Source organism: Enoplosus armatus, chromosome 9 (assembly GCF_043641665.1).
Source record: "Enoplosus armatus isolate fEnoArm2 chromosome 9, fEnoArm2.hap1, whole genome shotgun sequence".
Lineage (NCBI taxonomy): Eukaryota > Metazoa > Chordata > Actinopteri > Centrarchiformes > Enoplosidae > Enoplosus > Enoplosus armatus.
This window is the reverse complement of record NC_092188.1, coordinates 17,919,141-17,940,745: the sequence shown is the minus strand read 5'-3', so window position 1 is coordinate 17,940,745 and position 21,605 is coordinate 17,919,141. Positions and strand designations below refer to the sequence as shown.

Below are 21,605 nucleotides of genomic sequence, written 5' to 3'. Positions count from 1 at the left end.
ACTTTGACTCTAGTGGAGTATGAGATTTGGGCACCTTTTCTTTAGAATATGTTCTGTTTTTTCTGATTTGATTCTTTTTTTTATTTTGGTGAGCTGTTTGCTTCTGCTGCTTCACTGAGGTCACAATCACCTTTCCTCTCAGACTGCATGGGCAGCAACACCAGGTTACATGTTCTACAAAGGAAGCAATTAAAGTCACACCAAGTCTGTTATTTTTATATGAAATATTGGGTTATAAAAAATGCAGTACAACCTCACATTTGGTCCATTGTGGTTACCCACCAACTCCTGAACCATTGTCCATGAGATGGACCAGCAGCAATTAAACATATACAGCAGGTACAGCAGAGGAAAAACACCACTCTGAGGCCAGAGTCTGGAGGATTTGAAAAGAAAATGCCAAATTATTTAGTTGGACTGTGTGCCGTTTCTCTTGCTTGGCAGATATGCTGGGACAGCAGATACACGGATATGGCAAACAGTTATATGTGAACTTTTTAACCTTTTATTTTTTTGTCTACCTCAGGACAAGTGATCCAAAAAAATGGATTGTTTGGACTGTTTCACTTTTTTAATTGATATCTGTCAGTTATGTACATCTCCAGTATCCACTGGTAGAAGATAGGAGATGGAGCATTTTACTGGTCCAGCCATTTTAAATGCTTTAGGTTTCACGATGCAAATACTGGCATCTCAGCTAACAATGCACCAAATCCAAACCCCATATGAGAAATTTCTTCAGCCAGCAGTCTCAACTTTCCCACATATTGAATAAGTGTTTGTTTTGCTTAGCGTGCATTTGGCAGTTCAGACTACTTAAATAATCCCAAAAGTACAAACTGAAAAATAACATTAGCATATACGGTATGAGCGTAGAGCAAAGATCAGGTTACAGAATTAAGATATTTCAAAAAGTTTCAAGAGTCTGCATTGCTTGAGGTGTAATAGATTTTATTTTCTGACACTTGGTATTTTTGCATCTTTGCAACATTTCTAGCATATTCAAAAACACTGTGTTGCCCAGGATTTGAACCCTTAAACATGCTGTACATAGGTAATTGATGGAGAGTGAGGAAGATGCCATAGAATAATGATGGTTTCTTTCTGACAGCTGGTTGATGAATGACTGTCTGGTGCTCTTCATACCATGCTGTTTATCCCTTGCTGTGTTTAGATGAGACCTGTTGTCACACTGATGCATATAATCCACTACATATGTAGAAAGGCTTTGTGCTGGTAATAGTGTGATCTCTTGCAATATGATGTGTGCACAGTAGGTAGAGATTTAAAGAGTTAATCGTATTAAGAAATGTATCAGTATTGCACTAGTGTCTGAATGGAGTGTGGTCATTTGGCATGATGGATTCAAAATTAGGTAAGGCAGTCCATATACTGCAGGCGATGGGAACAGCTTAGCATAGGCAAGTTAGGATTAGTTGATGTTACAAGCTTGTCTAAATCTCCATTCGGACATTTTGATAAACCATAACCCTTTTTTTGTTTATCACTTGATATTAAGTAGATAAGATATTTAGGTAACAAAAGGCAACACCATTTTTGCTTTTGCTGTGTCAACCTCTCTTTACCCCAAACCACCATCAGGAAGTGCTGCCGTATTCTCATTTTGAGCTGGGGAAAACCTTGACCTAAAAAATAAGTATTTATGTTATATTTAGAGACGGCCACCCCTTCATACAGTGTACTGCAAGGACAAATAAACTAACGTCAGGCAAAAGCTCTAAAGGAGAAGGATTTAAAGCCATTCCCATACAGATCATTTCCTTCCAATCTAACACAATAGTCTGTTGTTGTGTTTTCTTATTGCTGTATACTGAAATAGCTTCATACGACTTTAAGAACTATCCTGCAATGATTTACTGAATCAAAAATAAAAAGTCTTGCACTGTGGAAATTCTTGGAGTAGGTCTTTGTGTATTTTAAATTGTGTCTAGTTTTTAAGCAGATTGATCTCATAGTTTTGTTTTTTGAGATGAAAACCAGGGAATAACTGCATGTGTAAATTTAATCAGTACATTTTGATGCTGGTGGACTACTCTGTCTAAGATGTGCAAAGTCCTCCAAACAGAGGAGAGGATATACTAAAAAGAGTCAAAGATCTCCCCCTGCCATCTTAATGTACAATCCTAAGAAATCCCAAAGCCAGCAAAGCAGATTTGCTCATGCCAACTCAATCTACAGTGCAAGACACAGCTAAAAGAAAATGGCTCAGCATATGTTTGAGAAATAGCACGCTTGGAGGAAACAAAGCTGCAGATGGAGGGTTCCTTTCCATTTAAGGATTGTGTTAGCCTCTATTGCTACGGGCCAGAAACATCACTCCTTTTCAGGCCTGGGCACTACTTGAGCCACTCTCTCTCTCTCTCGCTCTCTCTCTCTCTCTCGTCTAAATCCAGCCCGGCTCTTGTATGTGGGCAGATGGTCCTTTGATCTTATTTCCTCAGAGATCCTGCCCTTTCTGCTCATCACCAATTGTTTCACACTAAACACACAGCAACACAAAATCTCTCCCCAATCCACCGTCCACCCCCCACCGTCTCCCAACACCTCTCGTCTCTCAACCAGTCACCTCCTTTTGTCCTATCTCTCTCTCTCTCTTTCATCTTCCTCCCAGTTCTCTTCTCCGTCATCATCCAAAGTCCACCGTGTTAGTCAAACGTTTGTGTGTGAGTGTATGGCTGACAGGAAGACTGAGGGATAGAGAAGGAAAAAAAGTAAATTGCAAGGAGACATACAATACTAATTCCCACAACAAATGCTTTGTTTAAAGTGGGATAATGAAGCTGCAGAACCACAATTTGATAAATATTAAACACCATTACTAAACTGTGGAGTTATCAGATATAAGCTGGACAGAGTTGTCAACTTTAATTTAATTGAAAGTGGTCACTGCAGTGTTTTCCCTGGAGGCACAACATGGCAGTCAGTGTGGATGAAGTGATGTAATTTAGTAATTATTTTCTTTAGTTTGTCTCCTAATGAAACAACCCACACACAACCTCCAAGTTTATTTATCTGTATTATTGAGAAAAGCAGAATTTATGGCTTAGATAGCTTGGGGTGGCTTGGGCTATAGGACTCCCATAATAATTCTGTAGTAACCATGTACTGTAGGTACAGTGAAGCCATCGTAATGCCAGGTGTTCTCCCATTCAGATTAGCCATGTGTTTATCCTCACTGTTTCTTTGAAAGGTGACAATAGAGCTTGAAAGGTTGACAGAAAAACCGAGAGGGGTAGATATAAAGTGTAGGGGATAGTATAAGTGTAGAGTAAAAGAGACTGAAAGACTGACATAGAAAACCAGACACAATCAACTCCAAGCAGAAAGGCAGTGAGATGGAGAATTAATGGCTATTCAAATCGTGAGTTGCTACTGCCCCTCCCCAGAGCCCATTTTGATTCCTTCCATCTAAATAGTCTCTGGACATTCATTAAACCAGGCAGCGAGACAGCAAACAGGGACAGCATGGTAACATGAGAATATGGTCTATTGATACAATGTCGTTCTTGCTGCCAGCCACTGTCCAACAGAATAAGAGAATTAGGCCACAGAAAAACCTTGCTCCTTTTTAGAACATTTCCGTATCTGGTAATTTGATTGGACTAAACTCACACAGTTCTCTCTGCGATGCCTTTTCAACTCTCTTCTACACAAACTGAGAATTCAAATCTGAAAATCTGACTCGGCCTCTTGCCCATGGCAAGATTTTTGTGCTAAGTTGTCCTCCACAGTTAGAACTGATATAAACCAAGCTACTGCCAGAAAGCCTTACATTAAATAACAGGCAACCATGTTGTTAGCGTTTGGGTTAAGAATTAGGTAACCAGCGTGAACCTCCATATTCAATAGTTATTGATTTCAGAAGAATGATAATGGGATGTGAGAGTCATTACATATTTTATAAAATGAGGACCAAAAGGACCAAATCCTTTACTCTTATGTAGCATTGTAATTGCCATATTGCTCACTGGATCGTCCTCCTCTTCTCTCATAATTCATTAAACATTTCAAATTACAGAGAAATGGTCATTATGCATATGCATGATGCAATGTGAATTGCATCTCTGCACCCATTACAGATCTCTTTACTATTCCTCAACCCCATCAATGTTTAACATGACTTGCAGCTGAGCAAATGAGGGACTTACTGTAGACGTCGTCACTGCCTTTGCATTAACACAGGGATTATTACAAAGGAAAAACCTGAGGTAGGGTATAAAAATTGACACGAGTTCCCTCCCTTCTATCCTTGGGGGTGAATATTAGAAAGACAAGTGTAGTATATCTGATCAAAGTCAAGGAGAGAGAGGCTTAATCCCTCCTCAAGTAGCATTAGATTTCTGATGCTGGGGATGTAAATGAGCTCAGCTAAAGCAGTCCTAATCCTCATCACCATCTTTTTTTTTTTTTTATACTGCCACCGTTTTTAAAAGAGACTGATCCTTCTTCGTCTTTAAATCCAGAGCATGCTCTAATGATTTGCTAAGGAACACATTGCCCAGCATTCAGTGCCTCCTTTATGTTGCTAAACCTTGTTGGCAAACTGTACCTCAAATGCTGCCATGCATCCCAATGAAACACTGCATGTGAATATAGGAAACCTGTGTAAGGCATTATCCAGTTGAAGCCATTTAAAATTATCATGCTGCAAAGCATTTTTGAGCCTCAGACAGCAGTTTGCTGGTTCGTGATTTACAGTATCATGCATGGATGCTTCTCTAAAAAACAGCTAAGAAACCTGTCTTAGTACGTCTGTACCATAACGAATTGCTCCCAAGCATCTACCCAATTTTCCTGGCAATTTAATTGGCTACAACTGTAGACACATTAATGAGTTATAAATGAGGTTATTATCATTAATTGTGGTTGTAGAAATCTATCGCATGTCTTCGAGGAAGCCCTGTGCTGAAATATTGGTGATTAATCAAGAACACAAACCAGAGAATGACTTGCAGCTTTAGGTTTACTAAAACGTCTCTTTAAAGTTGCTTCCAGACAGTGGGCAGTTACCAGTGCCAGCATTTTTAGTCTGCGTACAACAATACCTTTGTACCTGTCAGTTTTGCACATGGCTTTTTGCTGCCACCACCTGAGTTGAATGATGTTCAACGATGATCAGAGAGCATGTCTGTTATCATGGAAACCACTTCAGAGAAAACCAGAGCTATTTATTTTTATATTTGTTCCATCCTTTTCTGGTGTACAAAGATCTGAGGAATAAAAAAGGGCTTTCATTTTTGTTTACAGTTTGTGGGAGAGCCTTTTCATTGTCTCTTTTTTTCGCTATGATAATGTCAGTGGTATCATTTGCCATGGTGGCAACGTTGTGTCCTCTGTGCCTTCCAGTCAAAACCTAGAACATAAACAGTGCTGGATGGCAGCCTGCGGTTTTTGCTCACTGTCTGCATGCACCACAAGGCCTAACTTAATTAACTCTTATCTACAGTACTGAGTCTTACTGCTGTGTGTTGATATTTGATTGATTTACAGTATTTATCAAGTTTCATCATATGATGCCCCGAGGCCCTAGGAGATGCCATGCAGATTCTTGGATAATTGTGCTAGTTATATTCCTTTAACATTTAACAATATGAAAATGCTGTAAATACATATGCAATTCACTCACAGCTTCCAATGCATCCAGAGCACGGAATGAGAGTTCGAAGAAGCTTTAGTTGAAAGACCTTGGGATGTATAATATCCTTCTTTTCTTTTTTACTCTAATTTTCTCCTGACTATTGTAAATTGAGCTTATAATAATAATAATAATAATAATAATAATAATAATATATGTTTGTTTGGTTGAAATGAATATTCTACTATTATTCATCATCAGCTGTAGACAGTAATCCATCTATTGTCTGCCTTTGCTACCAGACCTATAACACTTTCAAAGGTAGTGTGCATCAGCGTGTATGAGTGAAATTACCCAATGTCCCCACAGGGATCAATCTCATCCTTAAAATGGGATACTCATGTTGATGTCAGTATGCGACGTAATGCATCATAAATTTTGGGGGGGTTCACAATTACTTATTTTATGTGGCACTGTACTACAAATCAATGTCACAGAGTTTATAAAAACGCTTACCACATATTTAGCAGTATGAGCTCTAAAGCTAAACCCCCGTGTTTCTAGTAAAGTCAGTCTATCTAGTTTTAATGGTTAACATGAGTTTGAATGATAAAGTGAATTTAGTTTGGATTCCACGTTAAAATTTCATTAAATCCTCGTCAGACACTCATGCTTTTTGTGTGGCTGCTAATCATTTTTAACCCACCAGTTTATCGATACAGTCTAGTCTATTCAATCGTCGTCAGGCTGATATCACATCTGCTTTCTTTGAATCTTTCCTGTTAGACTTCTTTTGTATTCCTTAAGTGTTATAGAGGGTTTTTGTTGTTGGCATGTGTGGTTTCTAGTGGTCACATTGACTGTGTTTATATAATACATATCATTTTCTGTGTTCAAAATTGGTCACTCATTTACTGTTTTTTGCGGCGGGTGCACTGCTAGAGCACAGTCATTTTCACTGACAGAAACACTATGTAATAGACTTTTTAATAAATGGTGAAGGTTTTCAGACGAAGCTCCAGAAACAAAGGTATTGTTGACTGTGGAAGTCAGTAAAAAGCCCTCCATTATCTGGTCTGCTGGACATTCCCTTAGAAGAAGAAGCATTCATAAGTACAGTTACTGCCTCAAACCTAGCAGCATGCACAACCAGTATGGAGTGCATGGTCTGTTTTACTTGGATGATGGTTCAGCTGTAAAATGATAATAATAATAATAATAATAACAATGGTTTGTGTTTTGAGAAAGATCATCTTCTTTCTCACAAAATAGGACCCTAGCCTGAGCAGCCCTGGCAGTTATTGACCAGACCAGACGTTAGCTTTGAGAAGCCTATCTAGCTGGATAAAATAAAACACTGTCTGACGCAGATGCATTCATTAATAAAACATTGTTGTAAGACGTTTTGCCAGTCAGTTTTAGTCCTAAACCTGCACAGTTTTCACCTAACTTCCATCATATTTAGTGGTGATCAAAATACAAGAGTTTAGATTTTATTTTAGCTGTATGGTGGATAACATAAATGCCAAATTTACCAGCAAACTGAATGATAGTAAAGTCTCTGATGGAATGAGACAAAGGCATGGATCAGGAGTGACATACATGTTAAAAAACACTTAATTATTAAATATTTCAATGTGTAAATTATTATCATGTGTACATTTTAATTTACAATAATTATGATTGATGTCAGTTAGTTACAGTTTGCTATAGAATGTCTTTATTAGATAAACATGGTTGGCTAGTTGTTAGATGGAATCATTTAATTGAAATTGAATCATTCTTTCTTTGTCAGGAGAAACATTTTGTTATCTCTTTTGCTGCCATTGTCAACTAAACATGGCTTGGTTTTGTATTTAGTCCGTATGTGTTGAAAGACGAACTCTCTCTGAAAACAGCTGTTTGTAAGGAGTGCAAAGGTCATGGTTGTAGTGTTTGAAGAATTAACATTAGAAAATATTCACTTGACTTTTGTATGAATGTGTATTATGGAAGAAGAAGAAAGAGAAGAATACTTGAAGATGCTGTAAAAATGTAGTAGAATGAAGATTTGTTTTCCTTTTCCTTTTATTTTATCACTCTGCTGTCTGTCTTTGTCTCATGCAAAATTCCAACCTTTCGCTCTTTCCTTTCTGTTTTCCCTTTGTCTTTTTTTTCCTCTCCACTTGTCTCTTTTCTTTTCCACTTCTATCTCCTCTCCAACACTCGCCCCCCTCTCATTATCTAACGCTTCTCCACCACTTCTTTCTGGCTTGCTTTGCCTTGATGGCGATGAGGACACTTTACACTGCCCTCCTGTCTGTCATCAAGGTTAAAAAGTGATATAGCTCCTTTGGTCAGACTCGCAGCACTTAAATATCAGTTTAATTTCAGCCTATAGCCAATTACTCCACAAATCCTCTGGGCACTCTTTGGAATGTCATCTTAAATGCATTGAGGGGGATATACAATTTGTCACTCAGGATAATTGTTATATGGTGGAGTGTATAATGATTTAAACCAGAAACAAATCATGACTCCACATGCGTTTGTTGTTACAAGGCTGCAGGCATTCAACAAATGAAAGCCTGCCCTTGGTGTAGTCTACAAATGAGAGTCTGCCCTTGATATGAATCATATATGTGTGGACATCATTGATGTCTAATACATTATCAATGCTATCTCCGCCCTTCCTATAAAGACTTTGATCAATTGCTATGCTTCAGCTAATGTGTCAAAGGACATGGATCAGGCTAACTAGCAGCCCCTGCTCTCCCATCTTCCCCCCTTTTTTCTTTATCTTCTTTTGAATTTCATACGCCCGCTTCCTTGTTCCTTGACCAATCGTGTAATGCAGCATACAGGAATGTTCCAAGGCTGGCAGCTCTGACAGCCCTGAGTGGAGCGCTGAGCCATCAAAGGTTTCAGCTGGCACAGCTGAGTGTCACATATTAGTCTTAAATGATGTGAAAACTGTGAAAGCCCTGCCATCATTAGAATTCTTTAGGGAGAAAAAACAGATACAGGGATAGACGGGAGGGTGGTGAGTAATAGTAGAAAGATCTGAGAGGGCTCGAAGGAGAGCAATGGTGAGAGAGATGGAGAGATGAGAAAGGGTGGGGGAGAGAAGGGGAAAGGGACGTGGAGTGAAAGAGAGCAAGCCACTGTTATGGTAGAGTGCATTAACATTCAACTGACGTGCCATGCTCCCCACGCTGGAAAAAAAATATACAATTTCACAGCATTATAAGCCCTGTTTATCACAATTTGTTTGTTTCCTGAAACATGAGGGGGCTCGGAGCACACAATGATGAATTACTGACTCTTGGATGGAGGGAGGAGACAAGATGGGTGGAAAAGAGAGAAAAAGCACTAAAGAGATAGTTAGGACTTTTCCTCCCGTGTAGAGACAGCACTGAAGGAAACTGTGACAGAATTAGCACACAATTAATTGGTAAATAGTTCTGCCTGTTGTCACTGGACGCTTCATGATTCTTGCCAGTGTGAAGAAAACACAAACAACCTTTTAATCTTACACTTCATTTCTTAGCAATCCCATAGTTGTGCTGTAATTTGCTGTAGGTACTGGCACTTGACAACCTGTGGATGTTTGAAAAACAAATAAAATGATGCGTTTAAATGGCCTGCACAGCTCCAGCATCAGCCTCCACATTGGTCTTTCTCTGGTTTGCATTTATCTGAGTGGACAGGTACAGATGTTTTATGCCTGAGGCCACTTTTTTTCCCATGTGGAACTTTTGAGTAATAGCTCTGAAATAACCCAGAGACCATGTGTCTGTCCTCCCCTCACCCTCCCCACCCTGCTTTTCTCTTTGGTGACTGACAGCGGAGGACACGTGCGGTGGCACCCTGAGGGGCTCCAGCGGGCTCATCTCCAGCTTCGATTTCCCCAGCGGTGACTCCCCTGGTGCTGGCGGAGGTGGAGGTGCTGGAGGCCTGGGCAGCAGTGGGGAGTGTAAGTGGACCATCCTGGCAGATCCGGGGGACACCATCTCTCTGGTTTTCACTGAATTTCAGATGGAGGAGAAGTCGGATTATCTGGAAGTGGAGGGATCTGAACCGCCAACCATCTGGTGAGTTGAGCTGTGAGGAGGAGTGAGGGTGTGTACTGCTTGTATTCAATTTGATGAGCATTCAGTTGTTACATGAAGAGTTTTACTGTGTGTGTGTTTGGATTTGTGTGTTGTTTGGTGTTTACAAGGTGTTAACAGAAAGGTGTTTTTGATATTTGTATTGTTTGGAGAAAGATAACCTGTACGAAATTCTCTCAAGAAAAGGATTTCTAGTGCTGTAGTATAAAACTGTTAAATCATGGCGTATGTTGCCAAACCGAATGTAGGCCAGAAAGTGAGTTTTGAAATCCAAAGATGCTAGCACTTTTATTGCAATTAGTGTGTTTTGTAAGTACAAAGTCAGTTTTGATTGACAAGTGAAAGTAAAGTCATGTTTATTGGTGTAGCCCAATATCACATACAGTGTTTTAATTGGCTTTACAGGCCCACAGTTGCAGTTCCAAACCCAGACCAAACCCCCTTGAAAACCTTAGGATAGACGAAATCACTTGGCTGAGGGTGCAATAAAGAGCTGTAAAAGGCAATTATAAAAATGAACAGGAAGTTGTAGCAGTTAGTATAATAAACTCTAACAATGAAATTATCATTCAATAATAACATTACATTTGGTTCAGTAATATAATTTATCTACGTATCTGAGTAATTTTTGTGCCCTATAGAGACTTGACTAGTGTATATTTAATCATAACAAAAACAAAATGTTATGGGCACTCATAGAGAGAATAGAGAGAATAAATTGATTTACAGATCGCAAGAGAGCTGGCTACTGTATCGGCAGCTCTAAATTTATTCCGGAGAGTAGTGGGGGCTTGGTAAGACAAGGCTGTATTGCCTTAGGATTTCGTCTTAGTTCTTGGGATAACAAGGAGATCTGCCTGCTGAGATCTTAAAGCATGCCAAGGAACTAATGTTTAGTATGTATGGTAAGCATGGCCATGTAATATATTATAGGAGCAGCACTTTAAAATCAGACGCATGTATTGGAAACATAAGAGAAAAAGCCAGCTGACTGACATGCAAATGTACCTTTTTAATGAATTTCCATGGACAGTTGAGTGCAGAAAACGTTTTAAATATGCCTTTTAGTTCTGATTGAATTAAATCAATTCACAGAGAGGGCACATGATTCCCTGTCTCATAATTCAAATTAAAGTGCACATGAATTACAAATCTTCGACAGAGTTTTGTTTAAAAGGCAGCCTTCAGACACTTTGGTTTATGGTTTATGGTTTAAGTCATTCCCAACTGAAACAAGGAAATATGAAATGGGTTTGACCCCCACCCTTGATGCTAAGGTTATCCATCTCTTCTGTGTCCTGTGTGAATGGGAGCATCCGCCAGGTTTATGTGATCCTGCCGGGCATTAATTATAATTGGCTGGAAGAAGCTCTAATCAATCACTGAGCTGCTACGAGCTTTGTTGTCCCTGAGAGTTGTCATCCGGAGGCAGAGGGAGAGAGGGAGGCAGACACTGTGTCAGTGAGAGACAGAGAGTCAAAAGGAGAGGTGCTCTGAGTGTGGTGATGACTGCTAAGTATTGTATGTTGACGTAGCTAAGGAGAGTGTGACAGGGAGCTGGTATTGGATGACACTGATTTGTTTTGACAGACCATCCGGCAACCCTCTTCTCTTAGGTATAAAAGCTCAAAAATGAACTCTTTCACTGACAGAAATGCCTCTCGGTTTCAGGATTTGAGAAAATGGTTCTGAGTGGTTAATTATTTACATGCATTTCATTATTATTTATTTTTTATTCATTTAGTCCTCCGGTCATAAAATATCTTCACACACTTGAGAGACTGTTGTTACGCTTTGAATAATGAAAAACTAATGTCTTTCAAACATTTTACTGGTCAATGCACTGCAGTTTTAAGAGAGAAGAAAGCAAACAAACAGACTTCTGCACCTGAAATGTCACGTTCACATATCATTAAACCAAGACACAAAGAAAAAAAAAGGGATACTAGGCAGGTTACTTCTTTGTGACTTCAAAATAAAACCATCTATAAGTGTAACTCAAATTAAACAATGTATTTTTTTTAACACTGTCCATGGTAGTAATGAGTTGTTTCCAATAGCAGGTTTTTTATATATTCTTGTATACATTAACTTTAAATAATGTAAAAAGTATGAATTAATGTTTCTTTTATCACATTTGTAACATTTTAAACCACAATTACAAATGACATGCATGAATGAAATACATGAAACCGAAATAAATCACAACTCTTAATTAGGAAATGAAACACAAGAGTTTTTGGAGAAGTGTCTCTTTCATCTTTTGAAATCAATGGCATCTAACATGCAAGACATACTGTATACATTCAGAGAATACTTTATTACCTCCATCTACACCAGGGTTTCTTCTCTATGCATTCCCTTATCTTCAGATCCCAGCTATTAGAATGTGCTCAGGTAAATTTAAGCAAGCCACACTGTATTCACTTTTTAAGACCACAGAGTCTGCAATTTCTACTATCAAAAATATATATTGAAATATTTATAAATCAGGCGACACTTCCATGGAGTGGTAACCCCTGAGGGTGAACTGACATCTTCAGTTAGGTTTTTCTGCTGTCCGGTGTACAAGTAAATGTTAAAAAGACTCATACTGTGTTTATTTATCAGGTAAAGCAGTTTAACAAGCGCCGCCTTTATTTATGAGAGTTTTACTTGTGTTTGTGGTGAGTGGTCAACATGCATCACTTGAACGCTTTAAAACTCCCAGATGATGTTATTGTACGTCACCAAATGTCAGAGGCTGTCAGTTCTCGTTTTAAGCTCTGCAATCCAAGTGGGACCCAGTGAGCTCGAGTGCAGTGGGGCCAGAATTTCAGAGAGATGGCTTCAACTCGGCCAGGTAAACAAACAGACAAGCAAACAAACACGATTCAGAGCGAGCAATTCTCGCATGCCCACAAAATTCATTGCTCTTGGTCCCCCTCTTTTTATGAGTGTCTTTGACTGTGTACAAGGCCATTGGGCAGCTAAACTTTCAAGCATCCTAACATATAGCACCAGCTGCAGGCAGAGACAAGCAGACTGTCAATTTACCCTTGAGGTTTAGAGCTGCTTAACGATGATTGACAGCCTGGAACCTCAAAGTCAGCCAGATTTAACATCTCTCCTCGGCCTTTTTCAGGCAAATAGACTGAAAGCGTGACCAAACTTAACTTGTTATCCTCTCTCAACCTGTGGTATTACAGATTGTTATCAAGTGATAAACATGCGTAAAAACATGAATGCTGAAAATGAGTCGCAAATTAAGAAACCTTGATCCCTGACAAAATAATTAACTTCAGTACTGGAGAATAAAAATTGCAATTTACAAGACAGTACAGTTCGCAGAAACTGATTCTTAACATAATTGAGATCAACACATATGTTAAACATTAATGTAATTTAGTAAAAATATATGAAAGTTTAATTAATTACAACATATGTAATAGTTGTAGGAAAATGTAGTCACATTTTTAACTGCCCAATTTTGCCAGCCAATTTCCTGAAATTGTATGATAGATGACGACTAACACTAAAAACCAATTCCTGATTGTTGAAAGTACACAAAATCCACGACTACAGGTCAAGAAATATGTTTTCTGACACCTCTTAGCAGCTTTTATCCTTTTATCAATTGAAGACTTCTATCAGATCTCTCCAAATGAGTTTATTGATTACGTTGTTGTCAGGTTGATGTGAGGCCACACATCAATCACCCTGAAAATAGACAAAAAAAAAATCTCTGTTTCCTTTGACAAGAGCCAACATTGGAGTCTGGCTAGACCAAGAAAAACAGTTCTTTGTTATTCTTCTGACCTTTAATATGATTGTACAGCCCTGCTCACAAAGGGCAAAAACAACAAGCTGTAGATTACACGTCACTCATCACTCATCAAATATGGACACAGAACATAAAACCTGAAAGGCTTTGCGGATATTAGATACACATTTTTTTGCATTCACACTATGAAATTTTGTAACATCGACTCTGGATGTTGTAAACATACTAAAAAAGATTAGACAGATTGCTTCTTTGCAGAGCAATCTGGTGATATTTTGCTTGGTTCACTGAATATGAACAATCCTATTCCATCAGAGTGGCTAAATGGTTGTCAGAGGAAGATTACAATATTCAAAGCAGGTTGAGAGCCAGAGGTGCCCTGCAGCTAAATTACCAACTTTGGTTAAATTACCATGCGTATTAGATTCAATTTCTTCTTTCTGGGATTTATTATTGATCTTCCCAAGCAAAATATAACCCAAAATGTCTCCAAAAGCCATCCTCTAATGCGGTCAGACTGGGAAGAATGCAATGTTTAACTGAAAGAATGTGAACTGACAATTTACCCAGGTATTCCACCAGGGCAATAAATGTAAGGAGCCACTGCGTATACAGTGACTTGCTCACTGTTCTCAGAGGCCAATCTACTGGCAGACAGGCACCGAGCTTTTTAAGTTCATCTCCTCAACAGTGTCTGATGAGGGAGTAACTTGATGGCAACGGCTTCTTCCTTATCACATAAAATATTCTTACAATTACTCTCTCGTCAGATTTTATAGAATATGTGTGGGAGGAAAAGACAAAATCACCTGGCTCTGTCTTTTTTGACACATTTGAATTGATCGCTCATTATCTGGGGTGCACTTATGTATAACCTGCCTGTCTGTGAAACTAAGTAGAGACACCAGAGATTTCAACTCGTCGTTCTGGCCTCAAGGCCACATTTGGCCAGAGTACCTGCACATTGGGACTCGTTACGTTGGTATTTTGATGAGATCGCCATGCTCGCTTCAACCTCTCATCCTATCAAATATGGCCCATTTTACTCCGAGAACTTCATGTTCATGTTCTCGCTAATGTGCCTTGCAAACCTATGTCAGAATCTACCATTAGTCGTCGAGATGCCCCAAATTGATGATATAACGCATGCTAAAACTTGGATGAAACCAAGCACATGAAAACACTGAACGCTTGCCAAGAAGTAATCTCCGAAAAGCCATATTGCATATCTATGAAGGAGCAAATAGACAGCCTGAGTGAGTCTGCAGAGATGGAATGGAAGTGCATTATGTGAGGAATCCATTTTCCAATTGGACTTTCTCATCTTTTGTCACTCAATATGCACTGGAGGAGTTACAATAAGAAAACAGTAGACAGCAGTCACTTGTTCTCATCTGTTTTAAGGAGACTGGGCAGCCCATTTTCCACAAGTAATTTATTTGTTTTCATGACAGTTACATTGACGAGTACCAGTGACGAGCATAGAGGTTTTATGAAGTAGCCCTGAATTATTTTGCATAACCATTTGGCTGCTGTTAAATCTTTTATCACAATCTGGACATATAAGGACAACTTGAGAAGCAAAAGTGATACAACATATTCCCTGACATGATACTGTATCACTTTAGTGCTCAGTTAGATACAACATTAAATATCTTCATCAAAGAAAGCATGAGAAAATTTTGGCACGAAATCACCAATCTCTCAGGTCACATCAGACGCTGTCTGAAGTCCTTCCTCTGCCAGCTTCCAGCCTATGAGCAAATTTGTGTTCATTTGGGCATCTGCTCTTACTGGGAGCACAGCAGCTGGAGGGAGTGGTGAGGGAGTGTATTTCCTCTGTGCAAACCAGCCGTCCCCGAAATGGTATCACAATACATTATATATTTTTTTCACTTTGTTACTCGTGTTACTTTATGTAGCAAGAAAATGTTTGCATGCAGTACGTTATCGTATAAATCAATAGAATGGTTTACCGCAGATAGATACAAATGTACCCATTGAAGTAAGTCCTTTTGTAAGGTGTCATTAAGCCTTTATTTACTGTTGATGGCAGATCATGTTTCACTTCCTCTGCCATACTTTGCCAATGTGACAACAGTATATTCACCTCTGCTGGTCTTAAATTTGTAACATCACTCCTGCTGCTGCCTGGAGCATCTGTGCAACTTCTGGATGGGTACAACTTTATTGTCACTATCCATTTTATTTTAGACTTTTAGCAGGAATCTTGTGATAATTTGCTGCTTCCACTTCGGGAAACATGGAGGCAGTTTCCTTTAAATAGTTCAGCTACCTGAAGGCTGCTCTTTTTCATTCTGCCCATATATTGGTGTCATTAGCATTTCATCAATGACGCAAAGAGAGAAAAGGTCAACTTTTGTGTGAAAATCAATACCTTTTCACTGCCATTATCTCCTCTTGTGATGAGTAATTATCAGTATTTAGTATTTACATAGCATTTAGTTTGCTAATCAATTAAAAATCAAACATGCAACAGCATATAATCTGTCTGACAGATGTATTTTACTCCGTGAAGTAATGAAGTTAAAATTTAAACAGCAGGAACCAGTGGTGTAATCAAAACAAGGAGAAATCAAGTGTGAAGTAGACTTACTAATGTGTTTCTTATATCTGCAATAGCCACCAAGGGAAAAAGTCACCCTCTCCTTTGTTTTTCCTCATCACTCTCTTCCTGTCTCTGTCTCTTTCTCTCACTGCCACTTTCATTTCTTTCATTTTGCTGTTGTCTGTCTGCCCCTTAGGTGGCTCTGCAGTAAATGCCAAAGAAATTACATAGAAAAACAAACCTTAAACACGACTGCATGCACAATAACACACACATACACACACACACATGCACGGGTGGGGGCGCATACACACAGACAAAATAACAAGTTAACACATTGTTTTTTTTATCCACTGAGCCAATTTGGGAGCACAGGGCTCAACTGCACCGTGCTCTTTTTAGCCTGTCCCAAGCCTCTGTTTAATAGCTAGAATGGCATTGTGTGCTATTGACTGTGGTATGACAGGGTGTGGTACAGGGATTGCAAGGCAATAGAAAAAAAGCCAGAGCTGGTCAGCCAGACAAATGAGAAGCCCCCTGGCAGCTTTAAATCTCCATGATTATAGAGTGTCCCTGATGCTGCGGCCACACGCTGAATAAAACTTCTGATCTAAAACACAGACGCAGACAGTAAGATGGATGTAGTCGCGACACGCTGAGACTTGAATCACGCAGGGACGTTTTGACAGACAACCGTGCACACAATGACACGTGTCTGCACATTGGTAAACACTCCTTTTCTGTCTCTGTTACTATCTTCCCATTTCCACCCACACACAGACATTTGAACATAAAAGTGCACAAAGCCAAACAAGAACCAACAGAGTCAAAGTAAGGTGGGTTTTTTTCAAGGTGTTAGGGCTGGTTATCATTTTAAGGGCACCATTTCCAGCCCCTGACATCCTGTAGAAATGGATGAATTCATTCAGTTGGGAGTCCATCTTTACAGCAGGTGTATTTTCTCTCCTTTAATTCTTGTGAAGTCTTAATAATTTTCTCCAAGGTTTTCATTCATGGTTTCTTCATTTTACCCAATTGCCTGTTTTTTTTTAGTTTTTTTTTTAGGTGATTATGGTGAAACAAGGATGCAAGTGACCAGAAAGCTATGTAGTTGAATCAAAGTTAAAACTGATGACACATGTTTTCTTTTATTTGTGACTCTTTACACTCAGGCTAACTGGAATGAATATTCCAGCACCCATCATCAGCAACAAAAACTGGCTACGGCTGCATTTTGTGACGGAGAGCAACCACCGCCACAAAGGCTTCAGGGCTCAGTATCAAGGTAAGACATGATTACTTCATTTGCACATCGTAATAGAGGGCCCCCTACTTGAACGAAAAGGGATCATCGTAAGAATAACACGCTGTAATTACAAAACATGTTTTTGATCTTTGTTAACTGAATATTAAACAGTTTGATTAATACCCCCTCTGTAGAGGGCATGAAGGTTTTTTTCTGCTTCAAACCATTGACTTCAAAGGGCCTTGTTAATCAAAAAAATAAGAGATAAATACTGTATATACTTTGCTCCTTATAAAAACTCAGCTCTGGCAGCTCAATAAACCATTACCCTGACATTGTTCTTTGGCATGACTTTAAAGTCAGAGTATGTGCTGCTTATACTATACCATAAAGGCTTAAAGCCTGGCCCCAAGCCAGATATGAAACCTGCATCTTCACCACAAACATCTCTATAAAAACTTTCAGTAACATGCAGGTGTGGCAACTCGCTGTAAATGAAGACATGAAATCAATTGCATTGCACTTCTCATCTATTGCAGTGCCTTGTTGTGCAATGGTAAAGCAATTTGTAAATGCATTTGTTATTTATGATGTAAAGGGCAGATATTTTAATCAAAGACTGAGGGGTTTTATTACGCAGTATGCTTTTGAGCAAATAACAGTCCTTATCTGGTCACTAAATAGATTCACATCCTAATTGTGTTTATACCAAGTTGAATTAAGCAGTTGACCTACAGTGTAGTTCAGAGGAGAGGCATCGTCCCAATGTTTTCAAATTCAAATAGCCTTGTTTTTGCTTGATACATCATTCATTGCTTTTGGCTATTCTGTTGACACTTCAAAATTATGACAGCCGCTTGCATCACCTGGCTTTTGTGTGCAATCTGGCCCCTGCTGTGTTTAATTAGTCTTAAGATGCAGCATTGCAGTCCTTGTGCTGCTCTTCGATTATATGTGGTATTTCCCCACTACAAGCTATAACCATTAAATCTGCTCGGACAAATCAATTTCCTTCCACTGTTTAATATGTCTGAGTTATATGAGCAAACAAACACGAGAAACTAATGTAGGTTTTATAGAATTGCCAGGGCAACCCTTAGGAATGCATTAGAGCCGTTGGACTCATTTCTTTTGAAAACGAATGCACACCAGTAGCAATTACATTTTGATGTTCTTCATAGGACCAAGTATCCAGAGAAAGAAACACTTGTACTGTATCTTCTCACATCTAATACTGTAACTTCTTTTATCTAATGAACTCTTTCTATTGCTCTCGACCAGTGAAAAGCTCTGGAGAGCTTAAATCCAGAGGGGTAAAATTATTACCAGGAAAGGACAACACTAACAAACTGTCTTTGAGTAAGTCTTTTATTTTTCTTATGCAACTGTTTTCATTGTTTTTTTGTTTATGTAGGGCTTGCGTTCTGGGTCTTTGTTTCTTTCTTGTCTCTTTTTTTGCTGCATCATTTGGTGAAGGAATTAAGCTACAGTACTAGATTTTGCAGAAGTGCAGTCTCTTTTTCTTTCTGATGACCTGCAGTGCTGCTAGAAAGTTTGTGAACCATTTAGAATTTTCTATATTTCTGCAAAAATGTGATCAGATCTTCATCTCAAGTCCTCAAACATTAATACATGAAGCAGACCCAGTTAAACAAATAACAAAAAAACATTATACTTTTTTCATTTTTTATTGAGAAGAATTATCCAACATTAATTATCTTCTTGGAAAAAGTATATGAACCTTTGCTTTCGGTACCTGGTTTGACCCCCCCTTGAGCAGCAATAACTTCAACCAAACGTTTTCTCTAACTGTTGATCACAACTTGGAGGAATTTTGACCCATTCCTCCTTAAAAACTGCTTCAACTCAGTGATGTTGGTGGGCTTCCTTGCATGAGCTGCTCTCTTCAGGTCTCTCCATTTCTGTGGGATTATGGTCTGCACTTTGACTCGGCCATTCCAAAACATTACATTTTTTCTGCTTTAACCATTCTTTGGTAGACTGACTTGTGTGTTTCGGGTATTGTCTTTCTGCATGACCCACCTTTTGTTGAGCTTCAGTTTATGAACGGATATCCTGACACTGTCCTGTATAATTTGTTGGGACAATCCAGAATTCATAGTTCTGTCAATGATTGCTAGCTGCCCTGGTCCCGAGACAGCAAAGCAGCCCCAAACCATTGTATTATTTGTTTAACTGGGTCCTCTTTATCTATTTTTATACTTGAATGAATATCTGATCATATTTTAGGCAACACTTATGCAGAAATACAGAAAATTCTGAAGGATTCACAAACTTTCTAGTGGAACTGTATTTCCCCTGCAGTCCCAGACTTCCTGTCCTGTCAGAAATGCTAGATCAGGCCTAGTTATGTATATTGCAGCAAAACGCTAAATTTAAACAGTTTCAGCCAAAACCCCCTCCGTCTCATTCTGTACTATTTAAGCAGTACATCAGATTGACTTATGTTCATGCACTGTGTGATCCACACACACACAGCAGTAGTCAAGGTTGAGTGACCACTCACTTGTCAGATGATTTGTGTACACTTCAGACCGAAGCGAATGCATTCTAATTGCTTGCGGAGCTCCGTCATTAACATAAATCTGGAACACAATTCCCTCTAACTCCACAGTGTGCTAAACACTTCAATGATAACAGGTTGTAATCTTTATTACCTTATGTGTCATAGATTCAGCATTGCATGGAGACATGAATAATGCAGAGGGCTGTAATCTTTTCCACAAGACAATACTGTATATAATTTAAAAGACTATGAAGAGATGCTTCATATGCCTTGTGGATTCATTGCATATAATTGAACCCATAACTGTATTATAACCCGCAACAATTAACTTCAAAGCTAATGAACTCCCTGAAAGAAGTCAAAGAAGAGAACCATACCGGTAGAGCTTCTCACGTTAAAACGGAAGGGGCTTTGTGTGTGTGTGTGGGGGGTGATGTCTTATTGCAAATATTACAACAAACCTTAATGATAATTATGATACTACATATTTCATGAATTTCATTTCCAGTGCATGCAGTGTTTGATATACAGCTCATAATGTGAGGGGGCATAATGTGAGCTTGTTAAAAGTCAGAACACAGAAAAACACTGAACTATTTTCCGCCAACTCTCTACCTTCCTACCATAGTAAAGGCTACACTCCATATGAAACCATATCTACAAGGCTTAATCTTGTGTACTTGAACTATTAATATGTATAGAGAGTCTCACTGAGTGATTATTGTAGCTCCTGCAATTGATAGTTGAAGGTTATTTAATCCTCTTAGTCCCTGTTGGGCGCAGATATATTTCCCTGTATTTTGTCTAGCTCAGGTGAGAGAGTTGCATTTACCCTTGGCACTCACTCTGATATCACACAACACGAGTGTGTATTCACAACAGCGCTGCCAAATAACTGGCAGTTGAGAGTCTCTGACATTGAGAGATGAGGTCGATTTGTCTAACTACGTGATTCTTGGAACCAAATTCTGTTTCCAAACATAACTACTAAACATGCAAACAGACAGAGTTAGCTATATTCAAGTGCTGTTCACTGCAGTGGGTGTTTTCTCAAAGTACAGTGCTTTGGAAATTAAAGTGTCTCCCTCACAGCGTTCTTGGTCCTTCTCTTTCTCACCCAGTGAATGAAGGAGGAATCAAACAGGTGTCTAATTATTGCCCTGACCCAGGGGAGCCGGAGAATGGCAAACGGAGCGGCTCTGACTTCAGGTGAGTTGGTGCTGCAGCAGCTGAAGTGACGGAGCTCAGATTTGTGTAGAGGAGAGTTAAGGAGTGGGACAACATGCTCTCCATCCAATTTCAGCTGTATGACATGCAGCATATTCCAAGTATTACTGTCACATTCTATTAAGTCAACTAAATGTGTGTGCACATCCCAGTTTTAATCTTGTTACGTCAACCTGCATCAGTTTTGAAACTTATATTACCATCACATTTCACATAATGTTTGATGTATTTACTAGAGTCATGGAGAGTCCCTTTGCGAATAGTGTGCGGTACCGAAAAAAACAAACATATCCACTTTCAGACTATTTATTTTGACATGTAGCAGACTTTGATCACATTTAGTCTTAAACAGAGTACAGAATGCTACACTGTGAACTCATGCAGCTTTAGAAACTCTCTCGTTCTAAAAATGAGCCAGTTGGATGCTGAGATTAAGCTAACTGCATGTTTCTTTGTCCATGTGAATATATACCCTCTGTGTCTTAGATCGCTCTCCACTGGACGCTATTAGCTCAAATTTGCAATATATTTCATGTTTAGAATTCATGTATGAACGTAATTGAGATGTTAATCAGTTTATGTGCAA

General features: G+C 39.0%; 1 protein-coding gene across 1 annotated transcript in view; it reads left to right on the top strand.

Moving 5' to 3' along the window:
- The window catches only part of LOC139289917 (CUB and sushi domain-containing protein 3-like), a 201,014-nt gene that overhangs the window by 40,198 nt on the left and 139,211 nt on the right, over window positions 1–21,605 (top strand). The window contains exons 5-9 of the mRNA XM_070911585.1: window positions 9,423–9,491; window positions 9,531–9,669; window positions 17,192–17,304; window positions 18,547–18,624; window positions 20,914–21,001. Coding sequence (XP_070767686.1) covers window positions 9,423–9,491; window positions 9,531–9,669; window positions 17,192–17,304; window positions 18,547–18,624; window positions 20,914–21,001 — 487 coding nt within the window. The remainder of the gene's footprint in view (window positions 1–9,422; window positions 9,492–9,530; window positions 9,670–17,191; window positions 17,305–18,546; window positions 18,625–20,913; window positions 21,002–21,605) is intronic.